The sequence below is a fragment of the Schistocerca gregaria genome, chromosome 6 (genome assembly GCF_023897955.1).
Source record: "Schistocerca gregaria isolate iqSchGreg1 chromosome 6, iqSchGreg1.2, whole genome shotgun sequence".
Lineage (NCBI taxonomy): Eukaryota > Metazoa > Arthropoda > Insecta > Orthoptera > Acrididae > Schistocerca > Schistocerca gregaria.
In genome coordinates, this window is record NC_064925.1 from 325,924,238 (window position 1) to 325,949,326 (window position 25,089).

Below are 25,089 nucleotides of genomic sequence, written 5' to 3' on the forward strand. Positions count from 1 at the left end.
AATTACATGCAAAAATAACCACTATTTTAGTATACATATAATTCGAAAACGATGCTTTGCTGATTAATGTTGTTCTTATGTGAGAAACATAATATAAATGTGAAATTAATACTGTAGCTAATCGAAAGAAATGTAGCACATGGTCAGGATGTACCAGTAAACCTATCAGTATAAAATTACTACAGCAAATTAAATAGAACACATAAATAAAGCATGTTAATTGAATCTCCAATATATATTAGCAATAAAATTTGGGCACTAGTTGATTTGTTACAAACAAATTTAGAAATATAATTGTTACCTGTAACATAATTGGTCAGAAAATGTTATATTAACTCATAACTAAGTTGAAAATAGGTTCACCTTGTTCAGCACGAAGATTGTAAATTTTTAGCAATGTGTATCTCATATTCGGTTTAACTTTTAATTGTGATTTTACATAAAATTGTAATTTTCATTGTAAATAATTGTTAACAAAAGTATAAATAGAGGTCACGCAGGCGCCTTGGGGCAATCGTTTTTTGGCTAGGGTTGTGAGCAAATGTATTGTAGGCTCACTCGTTTGTTGATTGTTGTAAATACTGTGTCATTTGATGTCAACTTTGGGTACATGTGATGCAACCGGTACAGTTCATCAGGCTCGGACACCGGAGTCCTGGAAATATATTGATATTAAAACTGCACTGTACTTTGGAATTTATTTAGGAGTTTTCCGCAATCCTTTTCATCATCGACTGGGCATTTCACTCAAAACATTTGCAATGTGGAGGTGGGAAAATATAAACATCTCAATTGGGAACTGAACCCTGCTCCTCCAGAATGAGAATCCAGTGTCTTAAACAGTGATCCTCCAAGTTTGCTACTTCAATTTTTTGTTGATGTGTTTAGAATACATTATATTGTTTGGCTTTGTTAGTCAGGTGTAAAGCTTCCCACAAGTCATCATATAGTTGAGGCACTGAGTCCCAAAAGACACATTAACGAGACTGAGAATTGCGCTCGGCTTTCAGATGGATCCTGCTCATGTAGAAACACACACACACGTGTGTGTGTGTGTGTGTGTGTGTGTGTGTGTGTGTGTGTGTGTGTGTGGGTGCGTGCGTGCGTGCTTGCACATGTTCTCTGAACACTTGTTTTTGTGCCTATCAACAACTCAATATCTCGATTACATAGCGAGCTGTTACCTTCACTCTCTCTAATTTTTTTCTGCTCCACAACTGACTTCCCAGTGCCATATTGATATTAAAAAATTTGGCCATTTTGAGCCCAAGCCAAACATGTCAGTCTTCATGGTGGACTTGAGAAGAGATGTGTGTCTTAAAATCTTATGTGGTACTCTGATCAGCATCACCTCTCCACATTAGCAACAGCTGTTTTAATATGCTCTGGGACTTACAGTTCTAATGGTGCTACTGAAGTAGAGCATTTCTTTTGATTTTCTAAACTGAAACCAATAAAAAAAAGTATGAGGGAAATTTTCAAAAAGAAAAGTACTGCAGGTGGTAATAACGAAGGAAAATAAAACTTTGCAAAAAGCAACACAATTGTCCTCAAGATTTTTTTTAATACCACAAGCACTACAAACAGACAGGATCACCATCAAAGTCTAAAAAAAAACTTTTGGAATACTCAACATTAATTCCATCTAAAGATCAGTACATTAAACCACCTGTTGGAAAAACAAAACATTCTAAAAATACAACATTCTAATCCTTGTAATACCAGAAACAAATATTATGGGAGATATACAAGATATGTGGATAACTTGTAGGTGCTTCAAAAAGAAACCTGGTGCAAGGATCATAGGAAACACATGTAATCTCAGAACTGGTGAGACTGATATCTCTGTCAACAGAAAAATATTGAAATCTGTCACAAAATTTGTCGTCTTTTGGATGACTATCATTTTTGACATCTGAATACATAAACAGATTATACACTTGAATCAACTGTCATGTCTCAATCAATAGTGGCTACAAACAAAAAAAGGGAAGAATCCAAAGGAGTAATACAATCACGACAACAGTAAAAAAAATTCCTCATAAAAAAAGTGTCATTACAGATAATGGTAGAGTGTCTGCCACTTACAAAATGAGAAAAATAAACTGTTCACAATCAATCAATCAATCAATACAACTTTGTAAATCCTTCAGTCTAAAATTAATGTCCACTTTCTTCTATGCTATTACATGTGTCTAACTACCACACATCATTCAGTTGTAGGTGAGTGGCTCCCTTTTCTCATTCAGGGTTCTGTACCTCATTTGGTAAAAATGAAATCCTTATAGCATCATTTTGTTGTCCATCTGTCCACCCAACAGACTGTTAAAATCCCTTTTCCTCAGGAACGGGTACACATATCAAGTTGAACTTTATGCCTCATACTAACGTGTAAGGCCAACTGACAGTGAAACAAATTGATGCAACCAAAAAGACAACCATTTATGTCACATTATTTGATACTCAATCTTGAAAACCTGTAGGGTGCTTCCCATTGATCTGTAATGATGAAACTGGACAAGAAGCAAGGTTTCCAGGATAACTAAAGGGAAAAAAAATCTGAAAATTGTTGATTTGTAATTATCTCACACGAAAAAAGTTGTCATTTGTTTCTGACTGCCTGTCTGTCCGTCTGTCTGTATGTTAAGAACCCTTTTTCTCAGGAACGGGTATACGTATTATGCTCAAATTTATGTTACATACTAAAGTAACCTGGTAATGTAATAAATGTAAGTTTCAAAGTCAAAGCAATCAAAAGACACAAGCCTTTATTGTCGCAAACCCTCTCATTAAAACCTGTAGGATACTTACCTTTGACCTAGAATCATGAAATTTGGTAAGAAGCAGCATTTAGCAGTACAAGTAAAGAAACAAAATCTGAGAAGGGTTAATCTGAGGTTATATAATACAAAAATATTTTTTGTCATTTGTTATCCAACATCAAAATTAAAATTAAAACACTCTTGCAAGTCTCAGAATTCCTGGGGCCATTATCTTACTAGTATCAACAGGCAACAATCATCAAGATTCTTGATTCCCGGGATTGATGGACTGTCCATAGAGATAATTAAGTTTCTAAAGAACCCTCAGAGTGCGAGTCCTACTTGCATGTGGCCAATTTTTATTTATTATTTTCATCTCACAACATTTGTCACTGTAGCCAAAAATTAAAAATACAGATTGATAGCATGCAGCTTCAATTAATCATCCAAAATAATTAGAAGAAATCAGGAAGCTGCCAATAAATCTAAAGGAGGGGCAGGGGGATAGGTGAAAAAAAAGTACATGTTAGGAGAAAAAAATTCAGAGAATATGTATAAATCACATTTAGTGAAATAAAGGGTGTAAATAACTCCTAGATAACAGAAAATTTACAAGAATAAAATCAAAGAAAAACACAAAATGTTAAAAACCAAATGTAAAAACATTTTAAAAATGCTACAACAGAACATTAAATAAGACATGGAAAGTTGAAGAGGCATTTCAAAGGAATAACACAATATGTCTCACAAAATATTAAATAAACTTCACTCTTGAAGAATTTTGATAGAGAAAAGAAACTTGGGACCTGAATTTGACAATGCAAATAATTTTTCACTACACGTTTATTACTAAGCTAACTTCTCAACTTTGTAGCATCCAAAATAAGATCAATCTTCCAAACAGTAGACAAACAAGATGTGAACTCTGCACCACCTAATTTAGAAGAACCAACAACTTAAGAATTAAAAAAGGAAACAAAGAATCTACAGAAAATGGCACATAACAAACTTTCAGAAGCAAGACATACAAACTAGGTAGATAGAAAACTGATGCCTGGATATGTTTAATAATCCATCATCATCATCATATTTCAATACAGGAAATACACTGTTCATGTAGCCACCGTCTCCCATCATCCTTAACATTCTAACTTAACAGTTTTTCAGGCGATCAAAATTTATCAGTTTCTAAAGAGACAGATAAAACAAGTACAAACATTTGTAGGGGAGTCACACTTATTCCAAAACTCACAAAATCCCATGTTAGTGCAATATGAAGCAGAGTGGAAAATCATATTGATAAAAACTGGAATATCAGGATAAAATCTACAAAGAAAGGTTATGCAGAAACCACATTTATAGAATTTTAAAGAACATAATAAGTCATGGGATACCTCCTAATATATCATGCCACACCTCTTTCTGACAGGCATAGCGCAGCAACTCGAAGTGGCATGGACTAAACAAGTCGTTGGAAGTCCCGTGTACCCTGCCTCTATTGCCAGCCACAATTGTGAAAGAGCTGCAGGTGCAGAACATTGTTCGTCAATGAGCTCTCCATTATGTCCCACAAGTATTTGATGGGATACATGACAGATGATCCGGGTGGCTAAATCATTCACTTGAACTATCCAGAACAGCCTTCAAACCATTTATGAATAACTATGGCCCAGAGACACGATATCATTGTTTGGAAATGAAGTCCACAAATGGCTGCAAATTGTCTCCAAGTAGATGAACATAAACATTTCCAGTCAATAATCAGTACAGTTGAGCCAGAGCGTCCAGTCCATTTTTGTAAACACAACCCACACCATTATGAAGCCACCACCAGCTTGCACAGTGCCTTGTTGACAACTTGGGCCTATGGCTTCATGGGATCTGCACACACTGGAACCCTATCATCGGTTCTTATCACCTGAAATTGGCACTCATTGGACCAGGCCACAGTTTTCGAGTCATCTATAGAGTGCAACTGTTGTGGTCATAAGCCGAGAAGGGGCACTGCAAGGAAGATGATGTGCTGTTAACAAAGCCACTCGTGTTGGTTGTCTCTGCCACAGTCCATTAACACCAAACTTCACTGCACTGTCCTAACAGATATGTTTGTCATACATTCCACATTGATTTTTGCAGTTATTTCACACAGTGTGGCTTGTCTTTTAATATCAAAAACTCTATGCAAACACAGGTGCTCTTGGTCATTAAGAAAAGGCCAAAAGTGACTGCATTGTCAGTGGTGAGAGGTAATGGCTGAAATTTGGTATTCTATGCACACTACTGACACTGTGGACCTCAGAATATTGAAATCCCTAACGATTTCCGAAGTGGAATGTCTCATGTGTCTAGCTCCAGCTACCATTCCTCATTCAAAATTTATTTATTCCTGTTGTGCAGCCATAACTCCATCTACATTGGTATCTATACCCTACAAACTGTAGTGAGGTGCATGGCAGAGGATACTTCCCATCGTACCTGTTATTAGGATTTCTTCCTGTTCCATTCACGTATGGAGTACGCAAAGAATATTCAAATCTTATCCTCATGATCCCTATGTGAGCAATAAGTAGGAGGTTTTAGTATATTCCTAGAGTAATCATATAAAGCCGGTTCCTTAAACTTTGTTAATACACTTTATCGTGAAAGTTTACACCCGAGTCTGCCATTTGAGATCCTTCAGTATTGCTGTGACACTCTCCCATAGATTAAACTAACTTGTGATCATTCATGTTGCCCTCCTCTGTATACATTCAGTATCCCCTGTTAGTCCTATTTGGTATGGATCCCACACATATGAGCAATGAGTCATGCAATGATTTGTAATCCACCTCCTTTGTAGACTGATTGCACTTCCCCAGTATTCTACCAATAAACCAAATTCTACCACCTGCTTTACCCATGACAAACGATTTGATCATTCGATTTCATATACCTACAAAGTGTTATACCCAGGTATTTGTACGAGTTGACTGATTCCAACAGTGTCATAGATATTATGGTAATAGGATACTACATTTTTTTTCATTCTGTCAAGTGCAAATTTTATATTTCTGAACGTTTATAGCAAGTTTCTATTCTCTGCACCACATTGAAATCTTATCAAGATATGACTGAATATTTATGCAGCTTTTTTCAAGACAGTACTTCATTATAGATAACTGCATCATCTGCAAAAAGCCAAATTTTACTATTAATATTGTCTGCGATGTTATTAATATACAATACAAACAGCAAGGGTCCCAACCCAACACACTTCCCTGGGGCACACCCGAAGTTACTTCTGCATCTGTTGACTCTCCATCCAATTAACAGGCTGTGTCCTTCTTACCAAAAAGTCCTCCATCCAGTCACAAATTTCCCTTGATACCCCTTGTGATCATACTTTTGACAATAAGCAATGGAAATCTTTCCATATGAATCACCTGAATAAAATGACAACTCCACTAATGCACTAACCTTTTATAGTTTGAGTATACAACACTACTGTCATCTGTATATGTGCATATCATTATTCCATGACTTTCTTCACCCCAGTGTGTGTACTAAAACCTGCTCTTCATGCTACAAATTCAAGGTAAATAACAAACTGATAAACTTCAAAAACAATCACTCACAAATAACAAATCTAAAGTCAAAATTCTCAGGAAAATTCTTAAATCATTCAGAATACAGAGCAATTCAAAGTAAGGAGACACACTTTCACCTACACTCTTTAGATGCATATTGGGGGATAATTTTTAAGAAAAAGAAAAGAGTCAATTTATTGAAATTAATGACACAATCAACATGGAAAAAAGAAACTAAATAACTTGTGTTAGCAGAAAATTAACATTTTTTCTATATATACGAATGGAATATGACTCAAATATATCTCGTGGAAAAAATTCGAAAAGAAAATAAACCTATACATCTCCTCATCTAAACATGTTGGATACATTCAAATACTAAAATCTGACTTTGGAAAAATGAATGAAGGAAAAAAACTGAAGGACCCTAAAATCACCCAAAACAAGTGATTAATTAAACAATGGAAAGTCCAGGATGGACTAACAACATTATTATGAAATGAATAGACTGCTACTCACCAAACAGAGAAGATGCTGAGTCATAGAGAGGCAACAATGAAAAGACTGCTATGCATTTGAGCTTTCAGCCAAATGGCCATAATAGAAAACACACATTCACACAAGCACAACTCGCACATGTATGACCACTGTCACTGGCTGCTGTGGCCGGACTGCAGGCTGCTACCATGTCCAACAGGGGCCACAATCTGCATGGGTGGTGGGATAAGGTGGATGCATGGGGCAGGGAGGGGGAAAGACATAAGAATTGTGATGTCCGGAATTAAAAAAAAAAAAAAAAAAAAAAAAAAAAAAAAAAAAAAAAAAAAGGAGGGGGGTAATTTTTTGTTTTTGTTGATAGGAAAGAAAGAAAAAAGGGTGAATAAAGGTGAAGGGAAGTGGTTCTATTTTTACTGGAATGAACTTATTGATGGACATCACAAAAATTTATTTTACCTATATTTTTTTCTTTTACTCATCGAAGAAGACAACACAACACATATAAAAGAAATCATCACACTAATATTATCCACAGAATGATCGTTTCACAAGACACTTTCTAGCTCGACTGACTCTTAAGACTGAACAAGACTCGACTGACTCTACCCTCTCTCTGGACCACAGCCTCTTCACGTCCCTCTGGACCAGAGATTTCAACTGTGATTCGCACGCCGATTATTTAATTAATCGTACAGCTGCTGGGCGCACGCTTGGCGCGTCATTTAAATGGGGTTAAACGCACACCGCGAGAGGCGTGGGCTAGCGGTGTCTTACAGGTATCGCCACAGAATATCTTTGCAAGCATTTCAGTGAGGTACTATCCAGTTACATAGCACAGTCTGAGGTACAATCATATTTGATTCATCTTGTACCAAATGCTCATTAAATAATATAATACCTTCACATCTGCACACAGATCTAACATTGCTGTATAAACTTATTGGCACAAATAATACATAGAAGAATTAAGTCTATAACCATTTTAATAATCTCCAAATATTATTCTGTCACGCAGCATATACTTCAGATTTACTGTTGAGTTCTAGCTACTGATACTTCAAACAGAAACCAAAATATGTAGTATGATAAAACTTACCTGCAAAAGCACTTTCCCAGTATAGACACTCATAGGCAACATAGTTGCACACATCATGACTGCTATTAGTATGGCAGCAAATGTGTCAGCCATATGATAGTTCCTACGAAACGCAGAAAATGTGTTACACATAAAGCAGATTTAAGCACAATCATGCTGCCAAATGTATTTCATATTAAAATCACCCTCAAAAATAAATGAAGTAAGAAAATATATGTCAGTAATAAATTCTGCATTATACTTTGAATACAGCACTGGTGATCTGAGACTGCTCTCTGTGTGAGTCTATGGAATGAAAGCTTGTGTGTGTGTGTGTGTGTGTGTGTGTGTGTGTGTGTGTGTGTGTGTGTTGTGGGAGTGGGTAGAACATGTGCTTAAAATGGGGGAGAAACCTGCAGCTTGAATGCTAGTCACATAGTTGTGCTTTGACACACATCTATGGGTCATGCACCCAATCAGATGCAAGTGTGTAGTTGCCTTTTTATGTGATTAATGCATTTGATGGTAATGATAGTTAGCTTTGAGACATGAAACAGTGAAGGAAGCAAACAAAAAAAAAAAAAAAAAACTATGCAGAATGACAAGGCCCACTAGAAAACCTTGGATATTACATAAGACCTTAAATTTAATTGATGAAAGGAGAAAATTTAAAAATTAAGTGGATAGAACAGAATGTGGACACCAAAAACAAGAGATTAACAGAAAATGCAAAGTGAGAAAACAAGAATGATTATATGAGAAGCTGTAGAGGCATGGGTGTCTACAGAAAAGCGAGATAGCACTTACAGGAAATTTTTTGGAAAAAAGAGAAGCAGCTGTATGACCATCAGTAGCTTAGATAACAACACAGTACTAAGCAAATAAGGGAAGGCTAAAAGGTGGAAGGAATATACTACACTAAGAAAACAAACTTAAAAGACAATATTATGGAAAGGGAAGAGGCAATGGATGGAAATGAGATGTGTGATGTGACACTGTGAGAAGAAATTGACACAGTAATGAAAGACCTAGTAAGTTAAAATAAAAATATATACTTGGAGTACATAAAATTCCCTCAGAATTATTAAAGTTCTTTGGAGAATCAGCCATAACAAAATTGTTTCATCTGATACGTAGGATGTGGGAGACTGGCACACTACCCCCAGACTTCCCTCAAAAAGAAAGTATTAATCCGAATACCAAAGTTGAAAGGTGAGAGTATTATTGAGCCATCAGTTTAATGTGTTATGGTTGTAAAACAAAGATTATCTGCAGAGGAGTGGAAGAGTAACAGAAGCTGATTTTCAGGAAGATAAATTTGAGTTCCAGAGAAGTGTAGAAACACCTAAGGCAATATTGACACGAATTTTCTTAAAAAGATGTAAATACAACAATGAAAAGTATTGTGTGGAATACAAATAATATAAGGAGTACAAGTGCCATATCTGTCACCATATAATTGAGATACTGAGTGACTGATTTGAAGTACAATTTAAATCATTGATATGCATTTGGACAAAGTCTATCCTCAGAGTTAACTAATTCTGAAGTAACAACCCTTCCGCAAGAATGGGGGGGGGGGGGTGAAGAGAGAGGGAGAGGGGGGGGGGAGAGGGAGAGAGAGAGAGAGAGAGAGAGAGAGAGAGAGAGAGAGAGAGAGAGAGAGAGAGAGAGAGAGAGAGAGAGTGAGTTTTTCTCTGGTGTTTCAGCAGTTAGATACCAGCAGTTTCGTTTTTGCAATATACACTATTACACAAATGCTTTATGTGGCACCTGGTGTCAATGAAATAAATTTTCAGTGGAATATTATGTGCACATTCAACAGTATAGTCCCAAATTTGTCTCTTGCGATATCTGGTTCAACACTATATTAACAGAGAGTAAAATCTGAAGAATAACGAATACTCTAGCAGAAATTACTAGTACTGCTACCTACTGGTAGCAGACAGATAACATGGGACCCTTGATGGGGCACCACAGCATGTACACCACACTAACGTCATTCAAACAGTAACTACAAATTACAACTCATAGGAACTGTAAGTGAATGCAACATAGCTGTGCACTGCCTTTTTTGGAGAAAACTGTAAATGCTTTGTTGACCCTGACAGTATACAACCATCTCTATACAATCACTTTGGGATCATGGCATCCATCACACACAATGGTATAAGCCCCTGATACCATGGTTTACACTGAGCGAGGTGGCGCAGTGGTTAGCACACTGGACTCGGATTCGGGAGGACGACACTTCAATCCCGTCTCCAGCCATCCTGATTTAGGTTTTCTGTGATTTCCCTAAATTGTTTCAGGCAATTGCCGGAATGGTTCCTTTGAAAGGACACGGCCGATTTCCTTTCCAATCCTTCCCTAACCCGAGCTTGCGTGCTGTCTCTAATGACCTCGTTGTCGACGGGACGTTAAACACTAGCTACCACCACCACCACCACCACCGCCGCCACCACCATGGTTTACAGAGAAGGTAGGCAAGGAAACACTTGTAATGGAACCTGGAACAAACTGCATGATATCAGGAGGGTTGCCATTGAAGAGCAGGTTGTGATTGACCATCAAATGTCTTAAATAGAGCCATGCATTCCGGCAGATTTATCTGCCTGGGGTTGATTGCTCCATTTTCTTGACTGCATCTTCGTTAGTCAAGTTCAACTTTACTGGGAACAGAGTGCATGAGGCACAATGCTCGTGGCTCCTTCAGGTATCCGGCAGAGTCTGAAGGTCAAATTAATACAGTTTCTGAAAGTATTCAAGAGGCTACAAAGACTACAAAAGTTGACAGTGTTCCAGTACTGTAGTTGCTCCTATATCTATGCTGCATATATGCAGACCAAAGTGACAAGTAAAAATTTGTACCAAGGCCAGGATTTGAACCCAGGTCTCCTGCTCACTAAGCACTTGCACTTACCACCACCATCTGGAGGTGTGGGTTTGAATCCCAGTCTTGGTACAAATTTTCATTTGCCACTTCAGCCTGCATACAAATGTTTGAAATTTGAAAAGGTCTCTTTAACAATACAGTTTCATTTGATTAAAGCATCTGCACCTGGGTTTCAAGTGTGGTCCACCATTTCATTTGATGCCAAGGTGCTACTCCAATACAGTTGGAGAGCCTCTGCAATGCTGTTCAAGTTTAGGGGTATACCAATAGGCTAATGCATCAATGGGAATTTGGACTGCGGACGGAGGCATGATAGTGTTGTCCGTGCAATTGTGAAAGGCCACTGTGCCAGAATGGCATAGTGGTTAGTGCATCTGACCAGTAAGCACAAGACTTGGTTTTGAAGCCTGGCCTTGGTACCAATTTTCATTCATTGCTTCAGTCTGTAGCAGGTCTGTCCAAAAAAATTCTAGAACATTCATAATTTTGTGCCATTGCTGTGTTGGAGTGAAATAAGGTTGGCACCCCTGCACACATCTGTATTTAATGAGTGACTGCTGGAAGTTTCATGTTGTATGCCTGTTAGTGACTGTTCAGTGCTGTACTGAGTAGAACGTTGTGTTGCACATTTTGTGAATTCTAAGATAGCACAGTTAGAGGAACAATGTGTCTGCATCAAGATTTGCGTGAAACTCAAGAAATCCTTTACAGACACACACCAAATGATGCAGAAAACCTACAGTGATGAGTGCTTAAGCCGTACTCAGTATTAAAAATGGTTCACATGGTTTAAGAATGGCTGGAACGAAGTTAAAGATGACCCTCGTTCAGGACGCCCTTAGACATCTATTGATGACACTCATGTTAGGAATGTCAACAAAATTGCGCACGGCAATCGAAGAGTGACTGTCCGAGAGATTGCAAAAGAATATAATATTTCAATTGGATCATGTCATGAAATCCTTACACAGTATATAGGAATGCATTGTGTTGCTGTCAAGTTCATCCCAAGGCTCATGAGTCAAGACCAGAAAGACCATCTGTGAAATCATTGTGCTGCTTCATCCTCTGCACTCTACAGACCTGGTCCATGTAGACTTTTAGATGAGCTGAACCATGGACCTTGCCGTTGGTGGGGAGGCTTGCGTACCGTAGGTGCAACCACAACGGAGGGGTATTTGTTGAGAGGCCAGACAAACATGTGGTTCCTGAAGAGGGGCAGCAGCCTTTTCAGTAGTTGCAGGGGCAACAGTCTGGATGATTGACTGATCTGGTCCTGTAACACTAACCAAAACGGCCTTGCTGTTGTGGTACTGAGAAACAGCTAAAAGCAAGGGGAAACTACAGCCATAATTTTTCCCGAGGGCATGCAGCTTTACTGTATGATTAAATGATGACGGCGTCCTCTTGGGTAAAATATTTCGGAGGTAAAATAGTCCCCCATTCGGATCTCCGGGTGGGGACTACTCAAGAGGACGTCGTTACCAGGAGAAAGAAAACTGGCGTTCTATGAATCGGAGCATGGAATGTCAGATCCCTTAATCGGGCAGGTAGGTTAAAAACTTAAAAAGGGAAATGGAGAGGTTAAAGTTAGATATAATGGGAATTAGTGAAGTTCGGTGGCAGGAAGAACAAGACTTTTGGTCAGGTGAACACAGCGTTATAAATACAAAATCAAATAGGGGTAATGCAGGAGTAGGTTTAATAATGAATAAAAAAAATAGGAGTGCACGTAAGCTACTACAAACAGCATAGTGAACATATTGTTGTGGCCGAGATAGACATGAAGCCATCCCTGCTTAGCCGTTTTGCACTTCCTGTCGATCTCATTTTTGAGATGTTTGTATTTCTTTTTGCCTGCTTCACTTACTGCATTTTTGTATTTTCTCCTTTCATCAGTTAAATTCAGTATCTCTTCTGTTACCCAAGGATTTCTACTAGCCCTTGCCTTTTTACCTACTTGATCCTCTGCTGCCTTCACTACTGCATCCCTCAAAGCTACACATTGTTCTTCTACTGTATTTCTTTCCCCCATTAATGTCAATTGTTCCCTTAAGCTCTCCCTGAAATTCTGTACAACCTCTGGTTTAGTCAGTTTATTGAGATCCCATCTCCTTAAATTCCCACCTTTTTGCAGTTTTTTCAGTTTTAATCTACAGTACATAACCAATAGATTGTGATAAGAGTCCACATCTGTCCCTGGAAATGTCTTACAATTTAAAATCTGGTTCTTAAATCTCTGTCTTACCATTATATAATCTATCTGAAACCGTCTAGTATCTCCAGGCTTCTTCCATGTATACAACCTTCTTTTATGATTCTTGAACCAAGTGTTAGCTATGATTAAGTTGTGCTCCGTGCAAAATTCTACCAGGCGGCTTCGTCTATCATTTCCTAGCGCCAATCCATATTCACCTATTACATTTCCTTCTCCTCCTTTTCCTACAGTTGAATTCCAGTCACCCATGACTATTAAATTTTTGTCTCCCTTCACTACCTGAATAATTTCTTTTATCTCATCATACATTTCATCAATTTCATCATCATCTGCAGAGCTAGTTGGCATATAAACGTGTAAAGCAGTAAAGGGTTTTAGCCTCTCCCCCTTGTTATTCATTCTGTATATTGAGCAAGCAGCGAAGGAAACAAAAGAAAACTTTGGAGTAGGTATTAAAATCCATGGAGAAGAAATAAAAACTTTGAGGTTCGCTGATGACATTGTAATTCTGTCAGAGACAGCATAGGACTTGGAGAGCAGTTGAACGCAATGGACAGTGTCTTGAAAAGAGGGTATAAGATGAACATAAAAAAACGAGAATAATGGAATGTAGTCGAATTAAGTCAGGTGATGCTGAGGGAATTAGATTAGGAAATGAGAGGCTTAAAGTGGTCAAGGAGTTCTGCTATTTGGGGAGCAAAATAACTGATGATGGTCAAAGTAGAGAGGATAGAAAATGTAGACTGGCAAGGGCAAGGAAAGCGTTTCTGAAGAAGAGAAATTTGTTAACATTGAGTATTGATTTATGTGTCAGGAAGTCGTATCTGAAAGTATTTGTATGGAGTGGAACCATGTATGGAAGTGAACCATGGACGATAAATAGTTTGGATAAGAAGAGAATAGAAGCTTTCGAAATGTGGTGCTACAGAAGAATGCTGAAGATTAGATGGGTAGATCACATAACTAATGAGGAGGTATTGAATAGAATTGGGAAGAAGAGGAGCTGGTGGCACTACTTGACTAGAAGAAGGGATCGGTTGGTAGGATATGTTGTGAGACATTGAGGGATCACCAATTTAGTATTGGAGGGCAGCGTGGAGGGTAAAAATCGAAGAGGGAGACCAAGAGATGAATACATTAAGCAGATTCAGAAGGATGTAAGCTGCAGTAGGTACTGGGAGATGAAGAAGCTTGCACAGGATAGAGTAGCATGGAGAACTGCATCAAACCAGTCTCAGGACTGAAGACCACAACAACAACAACAACAACAAAGAAAATTCACAGACAGCACTTCATGCTATCCATCAAGAGGCATATCAGACTACCTTCTGGAAGTGGAAACAGCATTGGGAGTGGTGTATCAACTGTGGAGGAGAGTATTGCAAAGGAGACTATGCACAATAATTAAAAAGTAAGTGCAGAAAAAAACTGTGGATAAAGTTCCAGAATTTTATGAACAGACACTTCTAGAAAAAAATGGACACCCTTTTAAAGATCTAGCCACCAGTCTTGCCACAGTGGTAATACCATTTCCTGTCAAGTCACTGAAGATAAGCTCTTTTGGGCTTGGTTAGCACTTGGATGGGTTACTGCCTGGGTCTGCCAAGCAGTGTTGGCCAGTGGGGTGCACACACCTCTTGTGAAGACAGTTGAGGAGCTACTTGACTGTGAAGTAGTGGCTCCAGTCATGAAAACTGACTGGGAGAGTGGTAGGGTGACCACACTTCCTTCTATATCTGTATCCAGTGATGACTATTGGCTGAGGATGACAAAGCGGTCAGTCGGTACCATTGGGCCTTCCGAGGTCTGTTCAGGAGGGGGGGGGGGGGGGGGAAGTGTCTTTCAGAGGTTTCCAGTTCAACAGGCCATGAGAATACTGTGTATCAATCTACCAGTATACAAACAAGTGGGACTTTTACAAGAATTAGTAGTTTCAAAATACTAAAAGTTTTGTTCACAGTAAGACTGTATAGCATTGGAAATTACAGTAACAATTTAAGACATTTTGTGAATGAAGATTATAATGCACATTGCTGCTACTGCAATGAATGAGCAACGAATTGCTGCAACATTGCATATGAAGTACAAGAAATGGTTACACTTACAGAGCAATAGCACAAGCAGTTCTGAGGTACCACGTATTGACCAATACTGAAACACTCACATCAGTACGTGGCATAGCCTCCACAGGCAGAAATGCACGTGTTGGCTTTGGTATCCAGTCAGTTGTACAGATGGTGAATACTGTCCTGGGATACATTACACTACGCCTGATCAACCTTTCCAAATAGTTCTGTTAAGTTGCTGGTTGATAAGTCGCATGAGTCACTTCTCGTACCATCATATCCCACTCTTGCTTGACTAGAGACAAGTCTTGTGATCATACTGGCCAGGGAAGTTGCTGCAGCACTTCTTGCAATGCACATTGAGTTTCATGGGCAGTGTGTGGGTGAGCATTATCCTACTGGAACAACACATCACCATCCTGTTGCAGGAATGGCAAAAGAACGGGTCTGACAACATTCTGCATATACCAAGTGCTTGTTAGTGTACCCTCCAGAAACAAAAATGGTGAACGAAAGTTATACTAATCGCACCTCAGACCATAAGGCCTGCGATTCAGTCAGTGTGTCTAGAATGAAAGCAGTCCACAAGACAGCACGCACCAGTACCCTCCAGAAACAAAAATGGTGAATGAAATTTACAGCTAATCACACCCCAGACCATAAGGCCTAGGATGCAGTCAGTGTGTCTAGAATGGGTTGGGTTGTTTGGGGGAAGAGACCATACAGCAAGGTCATTGGTCTCATCGGATTAGGGAAGGACGGGGAAGGAAGTCAGTCGTGCTCTTTCAAAGGAACCATCCTGGCATTTGCCTGGAGCAATTTAGGGAAATCACGGAAACCTAAACCAAGATGGCTGGACACGAGATTGAACAGTCGCCCTCCCGAATGCGAGTCCATGTCTAGAATGAACGCAGTCTACAAGGCAGCATTCACCAGATCTATGTCACACACGCAAACGACCAACACTTGCATGCAGAAGACTGTCTTCATTGCCGTAAACCATGGTGCACCATTAAATCTTACAAGTGATGCTCTGATGCTCTGTCAGTGTCAGTCAAGGTGTATATGTCGATGCTGAGGTGTGAATGGAAGACGGGGCTCATGTTGATATGTCTGGGCTCATAAGCTCTTTTATCTGTGTTGTGGTAGCTGTATGATATGCAACTGCTGCCATTACAATATGACAATATGACAATCCTACCAGGAGTCTCTAGTTTGCGGACATCTAGAGCCACATCTACAGGTGTGAGAATGTTCAAATGGCCACTAATACCAGCATCATTGCACAGCTCACGCAGCACATCCAACCTGTGTGACAATGCTCCAAAAGGATCATCTCACCACTCGGAAGGCCACAATCTGATATTTTTCAAACTCACTCAGTTGGCCATAGGAAGCACGAGTGTGTCCCCACGGCGTGATTGCTTGCCTGCTTCACACACCTACAAGTGCTGACCCTTCTTCCAGTCAGCATTCCCTGTTAAAGGGTAGACACAGATAGCTATTTGGTAGCTATGCCACTAGACTATCTTTTGGCCGATGACACTGCAACCATTATTAGTGTATCTACTATCGTGAAGTGACATACGCCATCACTGGATCAAAACTGATGTCATCTTTCCAGATGTACTCTCCCCCACTCCAATATTGTACATATAGATCTTTTAGACTGAAAAAGGTCTGTCAAACCATATAGTTTCATAAGATCTATGTATACCTGCCTCTAGCAAGAGGGTATTTAGTAGAGCTGGGCTTCTCATTCCCGACAAACACAATGGAATGTCTACAGAAAATCTGAATGACCTGATTATGGTGCACTACAATACCATTCTAAGTTTCACATATATTTCCGCCACATCCAGTTTTCACTATCATAAATATCTAAACTCATTAATAGCTCATTTCAGGAATAAATTCATCCAGAAGGCCATTGTAGTAATATGAGCAGAGAAACATTTCTTTATTTACTTGAAGCAAGAAAGTTTTCAACAAACTTCATACTAATTTCTAGTTTGCTGTTTGTGTTCCTTCACTGCCTTAGTTTTTAATTTTAACAAATATATTTGCATCCAACAGATAATTTTGTGTCTGTATCATACAACTGTGATGTCACATTGATATTGTTGCACATACAAGGGGAGACCCAAAAATAGCTGGAATTTCTTTCTAGAAAGCATATACTTTATCGTTTTCAAATACAACCCTAATCTCCTTCGAAGTATTCTCCATTAGCACTAATACACTTGTCCAAATGTTCATTCCAGTGTTCTAAGCACCTTTTAAATTCGTCCTCTTTGATACCTGCTAGCACTTTCATGACATTGCGTTTTACGTCTTCTACATTTGTAAAATGCTTCCCTCTATAGTCTCTTTTCATCCTCGGGGCTAGGAAGAAGTCCGAGGGTGCTATATCCGGCGAATAGGGCGTGTGGGTCAAGGTAGTCATCTTCGTTGAGGCCAAAAACTGACAAACGCTGAGAGCCATGTGCACGGGAGTGTTGTCGTGATGCAGGAACCACACGCCAGAATCCCACAAAGCCAGATGTTTCTGTGACAAACTTCTGCGAAGCCCTTTCATAACCTCCAAATAGAATTGTTGGTTTACTGTCTGGTTTTCAGGGACAAATTCAGAGTGTACGATCCCTTTGATAAAAAAAAAAAAAAAATAAAATAAAAAAAACAGATCAACATCGTTTTCACATTCAATTTCACTTGTCGAGCTTTTTTTTGGTCGAGGTGAGCCAGATGACTTCCATTGTGATGGCTGTTGTTTACTTTCTGGATCGTACCCATAGCACCATGACTCATCACCTGTAATGATTTTGTTGACAAAATGTGGATCATCTTTGAACGCATCCTTCATTTTGAGACAGGCTTGAATGCAACAATCCCCTTGATCTCCGGTAAGAGGCTTCGGCACGAATTTTGCTGCTGCCACTCTTCACATCCCCAAATCGATGGCCAAGATGCGCTGAATTGAGCTCCAGGACAACCCGGACATGTTCTCGAGTTGGTTGATTGTTCTGCGTTGATCTTCACTGATGAGATCACAGATTTTGTCGATGTTGTCTTTGCTTCGAGCAGTTGAAGGTCAACTGGAACGGGGCTGATCTTCAACCACCATTTCTCCCTTTTTAAACCTTGAAAACCATTCGTACACTTGTGTTTTACTAAGAGCATGGTCTTTGTAGGTTGTCTGAATCATCACAACAGTTTCTGCTCCGTTCTTGCCGAGCAAGAAACAAAACTTCACTTCCGCCCGTTGTTCGTAAGAACTAGCCATTTCCTCGTGTCACGTCTGCACTGTAGGCGCACTCAAAGAACTGCCAAAGAAATCACACTTCTCACTGTTGGGTGACGCCATGCGGCAGAATGACTCAGCAGAGCTGCTACTACAACCCTCTGGTGGTGCAACCTGCTACTGGCGCAACCTGCTACTAAAAGTACGTGACGTGCAGCATTACGATTCCGGTAACTTTTGGATCTCCCCTCGTATGTACGAGCAATGCCATCTGACCTCTTTTCACAGGAAGCTGTTATTTGCAAACTCCCAACTTATAAAAAAGTCATGCTTGCTGTAAGATGGGAAAAGCTCAATTATAAGCAAATGGTGTAATAGCCGTAAGGGTTTACATTTCAGTTGTATTACATCACAAGGACGGATAAAGACTTTTCCTCAATGGATAGACCTACTTTGCAACATTCAAGTATTTTACACTTTTCTGTTAACCTATAAGTTTTTGTTTTGGAATTAACTTGTTGAAACCTTTCTTGGAATTCAGTGAGAAGGATGCACCTGCTTTGCAAGGCATACAACTTTAAAGGCAGGAACCACCGAAGTTCACGAACTCTTCTATTACTTTCAGCACAAAGTTTGTTTCTGCATTTATATTTTATATAAGTGTAAGAAGAAAAGGCCTTTTTGTACAAATATGTTAATGGAGACAGGTAACAAAGTTTTTATGGCTTTATTTGGTAGCAGTGGGAACTTCGCCTTTAAAATTGACTAGAAACTTACTGGTGACAATGACTAACGTTTCTGTAGCACAAAGGCACTGGAAATTTCCACAAGCTATTTGTTTAAATTTATATTTAATGTGGATTGAAACATTATTCTCTCTTCCAAGAGATTGTGAATCCAGTTTTTATGACCCGAGAGAGCAGGCAAATATTCTCTGGCAGTTTCTCCGAGTTCATTAAAATGGTCTTTATTTATGTTATTTATGTTCTTGTCTGAACAAAGATGAATTTCTATGAAATAGTGATCATAAACTACACACAACATGAGAACAGTGCTGCCACAAGATAATCACCTAAATGAAAAGCACAATACTGTTTCTGTTCAACAGGCTTAATTTATTCACGTTATCCAGTTTTTGGGTTACAAAGCCATCATTGGAATTGTAGACCATCATTGGAATTTAACTTACTGATGTCACCAATGAAGTTTGTGGCATTTTGTCTGTTTCATTTGGAACGGAGCTTTTCCCCATGCATGTAACAATGTGTTAATTTACCAATCACAAGCAAGAAAGTTTAAGGAAACATCTTGTTCCTGATGTTGCAGCCATCATTTAATTTAAGACCAAAGGTGAAAGACTGTATCTGTAAATACAGTGTGGAGTAAAAAAAAACTGTCTGCTAACTGGCCACAGAGATCTCGTTTGGCCAAAAAGATCCTGCAGTGATAAATCATGTTAAGATAATGTAAGGTGGATGGTCATGCAGATGAACACAAGATACATTCATAGTTCAGTTTTAATCGCATCAAGGATTGATGCAAACAGACTGTCTGGTTTTCTCCCCTTCAGATGCCTCTTAGAACAAGTAGAGCTTTCAGAGAACCGACACAATGACCTGCTAAGGAGGATATATGGGAGACCAGCTTAGTTATCTACTGAACATTAACTTCAAGAACTTCTTGGTTTTGAGGAATGTAGAAAAGCACGATGAAGATGTAAGGATGGTGGCAGAAATTCCTTCTGCCGACATAAATTCATAAACACTATTTTTTCAGTAGAATAGGAAAAGTCTTTGTCCATATTCCATGAACAGAGATCGTCGATACAGTGCTAACGTTGCCGTTTGACTTCACAGGTCCACCAAGAGCTGCAATAGACAAATCTATGAGAAAAGCTCGTGCAGGATTCCTTGACCAGTGCACAGAAAGCATTCTCATTCTCAGTGCTGGGCGAATCCATGTCTCTGTTCCAAAGGGGCAGCCACCACACTTGCCTATTGCCTACACAGATGTGAGCTTTGTATGTTAATGAACAAAACATTCTCCGTCCATCTCTCCTACAATGCGGCATGTGCACACCAGTTGACTGCAACCTTTCTCAAACTATCCACTTAAAAACCTGAATCTCACACATCATATAGCCTCATTTGTCAGCTTCATGATGAACTGCTTATCATATCACTACCTGCCATAGTTATTGTGAAATCTCTATAATTAGTAATGTACTGTGCTCAATTCGAATACTTTGCAATGAAAAATTGGGGTCCCTCTGAGTTTGAACTTGTGTCTGGTGCATGCTAGTCCACACGTTTTTGTGTATGAAATGGGCCTAAAATACTGAGTTTCTCTTTAAACTTGAGACAAGATTCATATCTATTGCCAACCTTGAGAAAATGGATTATATGTAGTGGACTCACTTCTGATCATCTGCACAAATGAGAGTAGAAGTGAAATATTCGTATTATCTTTCAAATCTCATAAACTGTTTGAGTAACCAAAATCAGTTTTTGGCAAATGATAGTGTGTAACGCGGAGTGTATTTTACCACATAGCTAAGCTGCACTTGTACTCAGTTGCTTGATTAATAGAAGACTCTTTCACGATTCTGTTGCAATTGCGGCTGCATTAGCATGTTAGTGAGGTGAAATTGTGTAAACACCACTGTATTTAGAGAAAAGAAGCTAATTTTAACACGGCAACAAGATAAAGAAAAAAGGGTGTACAAGACAGGGGAAAATAAAATGCTCTCTCTGATCCAATTTCAGGGTAATCCTGTACCCATTGTGTTTTTAATAATAAATGGTTGACTTGTCGAATTATTTGTCGTATGGGCATATTATGTTAATATGATCTTTTGCAGACTTGCTAGCAGTAACTTACAAGTTCTACAAGGAAGGCATTTAAGCAAAGGCTTAGGCTGTAGAACTACATCTTCCCTACCGCATTGACCTGTCCTCAAGAGAGAGCCCCCCCCCCCCCCTCCCCCCCGTCACTACTGTTGTTCCCTCCCTACCATGCCTTCTGTGCAGCTACCAGCCAAGAAATGTTGCATGAAACCTACATTACTAATCCAGCCTTTTAAAACTTCTCTAATAAAGTGAAGCAGGTGACCTCAGAAGCCCCATCTGTGCACTATAAAGAAGATGCCAATCCCCCACCAGTGTAATAGTCCTTTTACAAATAAAAGACTACAGCTGGAGTCCCACACTTATGCATGATATGGATTGACATGGTAATGAGAGTGTCGACCAGGGAGTGATGCATATGAAAGCAACTTGGTATGTTTGTTAGTAGTTACTGTGACTCAAGCTATCACACCAACTGTCCAGTGACCATTTGTTCTATCTCCTTGCAACTTTACTGGTGTGGGAAAAGGGCTCATAGCTGTTGGAATGTGTTTGCTTTCACTAGGCTTAGGTATTATTCCACCTTCAACCTAAGAAGCCCACACTTATTCACAGATAAACAGATGGTGCAAAATATTTTTTGAGCAGTTTACACTGTATCAGCAAGAAAAACACAATGGAACCTAAAATAGTGCAGAATTTGCTTTGATCCAGTCTGGGTATACACACCAGATTAAACCAACAGTGATACTGGAGAATATTAAGGTTATTTTGTACTCTAAGTCAGAGTCGATAATCTTGTCTCAAACGATCTAAATAGAACATCACAAATACTAAAAATATAAGGATTTTAAAAAATGAATACAGTTGAATCTTACCTCATTTCTATTAACAGGTCAGTGAAAAATATGAGCAATGCTCCTGTAGATGCTATTAGTACCATGGGGTTAATACGAGGCAGCAACAGACTGCTTAGGGCTGGTATAAATGAGCACACACTGTTGGGAACAAAAGAGTATGATCAGTTCAATGGAGTCAATAAAATAATGGAGACCTAATTGATTTGATCTAAAAAAAAAAAAGGATATTCTATCAATACACTTCTTCAATCCTAGATAATGCTACTACAACTTTGATCTGACATGAACACATGACAAATAGTTTCAATGCTGCTAGCATTGTATACTATCATAAAATAAACATTATTTGCAATTTGATAAACAACTCAAACATAATTTTCATTGAAATATTGTTTATTGGCTTCTGTTTCAGTTTCTTTGGCTGACATTTGTTCCATCGTTTTTCTGACACCTCACCAGCACAAATGGCTGGCAGTCAAAGCTTCACCCTTCATTGCTGGTGGTGAACTGCAATGAAGCAAGAAACTTTGACAATGCCAGCCACTTGTGCTAATGTGGCAACAGGACAATCATCAAACAAATGTTTGCAGAAGAAACTGAGACAGAAGTCAAAATGCAATATGTAAACAAGTGGCCATGAAAGTCTAACAATTTTGTACAACTTTCATTGTTTTTTACTGCATCAGGTCACTGGCTCTTAACTGCAAATGAAAACTACCACAACCAAATGAACAGCAACTTTAATATCAAAATAGGGACTATTAATGCTTTACTTGTGTATTTAAGCTGCACTGATAGAAATTTGAAATTTTTGAAGAAATAAATTGCTGAAGAGCTGTTTCAGTCATCTGCAAGTACGAGGGCTACCCACAATGTACATTACGTTTTTGAATTAAAAATAAATAAAGTATTGGAATTTTTTAAATTATATACATATGAAAGCCACACTTAAATACTACTTTTCTACATAGTTGCTGTTTAAATTAAGGCACTTATCGTAGCGATGGACGAGCTTGGAAATTCCTTCGTTGTAAAATTCGGCCGCCTGCGCCTTCAACCACGTGGTTACCTCTTTTGGGACAGAAAAGGTGTGATTTTTGTGGATTTACTGGAAAGAGGCACTACAATAAACTCTCAAAGGTATTGCGAAACTCTGCACAACGTTAGAAGAGCAATACAAAACAAGTGCAGGGGAAAGTTGGGCTCATAGATCTTGCTGATTCACGACAACGCTCGGGCCCACACGCAATTGCCACTTGTGAAATTCTCGAATCTTTTAGGTGGGAGTTGTTTCCTCATCTGCCGTACAGTCCCGACCTGGCACCGAGCGACTTCCACTTATTCCCAGCAATGAAGAAGTGGTTGGCTATGCAGCATTTTGATGACGACCCACAGCTTCAAGAAGAGGTAACCACATGGTTGAAGGCGCAGGCGGCCGAATTTTACGACGAAGGAATTTCCAAGCTCGTCCATCGCTACGATAAGTGCCTTAGTTTAAATGGCAACTATGTAGAAAAGTAGCATTTAAGTGTGGCTTTCATCTGTATATAATAAAACATTTTTCCAATACTTTATTTATTTTTAATTCCAAAACGTAATGTACTTTGTGGATAGCCCTCATACCACAGACTGTGTTACAATGTCTCATGAAGATGTAGAAAAAGTTAGTTACTTTACAAAAATAATAAATTACCCAAGAACAAAATTATAATTAGACTGAATGGCTTGTCAGTAACAGTTTCCAGTGGGTGAATTCCAGTAATTCCAGAGTGTTCAAGGTGGTTCTTACATTATTGAACTTGTCGTTGAAAGTAATTTTTTTCTTCAGTAGCCAGCAAAACATCATCTACATTCAGAAGGGTCCAATGAGCTAATTTCTGAAGATCTCTGTTGAGCGTGTCCATTATTATGATGAATAATAGTGGGGGCAAGAGCAGCTCCCTGATAAACACCCACAGAAACAGGAGAGTCATTTGATATCCAGCAGCAGAAAGTTGTCAACCTTTAGGGTTATGGTACAGCAGCTGATCCTATTCAGTTAGTTCTTCGGGTACTTCTTGTTCTCAGAGTACAAATCATATGACATCCCCTGGTACTTGGTCAAAAGACTTTAAAATGTCCAGGTAAGTAAAGATGTTTAGATTCTCACAATGTTTCTCAATAAGCAAGCAAGTTACACATATAGTATGAGTGTCCCACAGCCTTCAATAAAACCACTGACAACCTTGCATATCTTGCTGTCTATGATGGACTCCAAGATCTTGATTGTATGCGATAGGAAGTGTACAGGTCAGTAGCTGGAACATTTAGCCAGACTACTCTTTTGTTCCCAAACTGGGACTGAACTGGTCAAACTCCACCCAATTTGTACCTTCTTCTCTTCGATGACATCGTTGGGGAAATCTGTCGGCCTTCAGCTGCCTCCCAGTGCTTGATTTCCACAGCTCTGCTGGAAAATCATCTGGCCGAATCACCTTCCCAAGTTTCATTTTCCCTGTGGCTTCTAGAACTTCTGACTTGGTGATTGATATGATATACCTGGAATAGGTGTCAATTGTTTTACTGAGAAATGTGAGAACTCTCCATTGGGGACTGCTTTGAAGTACTGCTGCCAGCTCTCTCCTGCCTTCATTCAGTCAGTGTTAAGTTTGCCTCCTCTTTCAATGATGTCCAGAATTTCTCTGTCTGCAGTATGCTTAAGCCACTCCTTTGTTAGGTTATAGATAACACACTCGTCCTCTGGCACATCAAGTATTTCACAGATCTCACTGTAATGTGCTGATTTGCAATTGCACCTGCCTACTCTGCATCATGCCTAGCATCAAAATTGGTGTTCATGTTTGCAGATTTTTTGAAGTAAGAAACATGTGATACAATTCTTTCTTCACTCTCATTTTGTTTTTAACATCTCCTATCTGCAACCGTATCTGATGACATGTTTTCGGGCAACCAGGTTTACATTTGCCTATTTGCTCATGGGTAGCTGTTTGAACAATTCAATTTCTTTTAGTACATTCCATGTTGTTTTAATTTCAGTAATAGGTGGAAAATTGATGTTTGA

General features: G+C 39.0%; 1 protein-coding gene across 10 annotated transcripts in view; it reads right to left on the reverse strand.

Annotated features, from left to right (window-relative positions):
• The window catches only part of LOC126278659 (zinc transporter 6-A-like), a 471,888-nt gene that overhangs the window by 361,487 nt on the left and 85,312 nt on the right, over positions 1 to 25,089 (reverse strand). For 2 of the 10 annotated variants that reach the window (XM_049978886.1, XM_049978877.1), the window contains exons 6-7: positions 22,047 to 22,166; positions 7,923 to 8,025 (exon numbers count right to left, since the gene is read on the reverse strand). The exons of 6 other annotated variants lie outside the window; for them this stretch is intronic. In XM_049978886.1, coding sequence (XP_049834843.1) covers positions 7,923 to 8,025; positions 22,047 to 22,166 — 223 coding nt within the window. The remainder of the gene's footprint in view (positions 1 to 7,922; positions 8,026 to 22,046; positions 22,167 to 25,089) is intronic. 2 more of the 10 variants (XM_049978883.1, XM_049978876.1) reach the window with 2 other exon arrangements.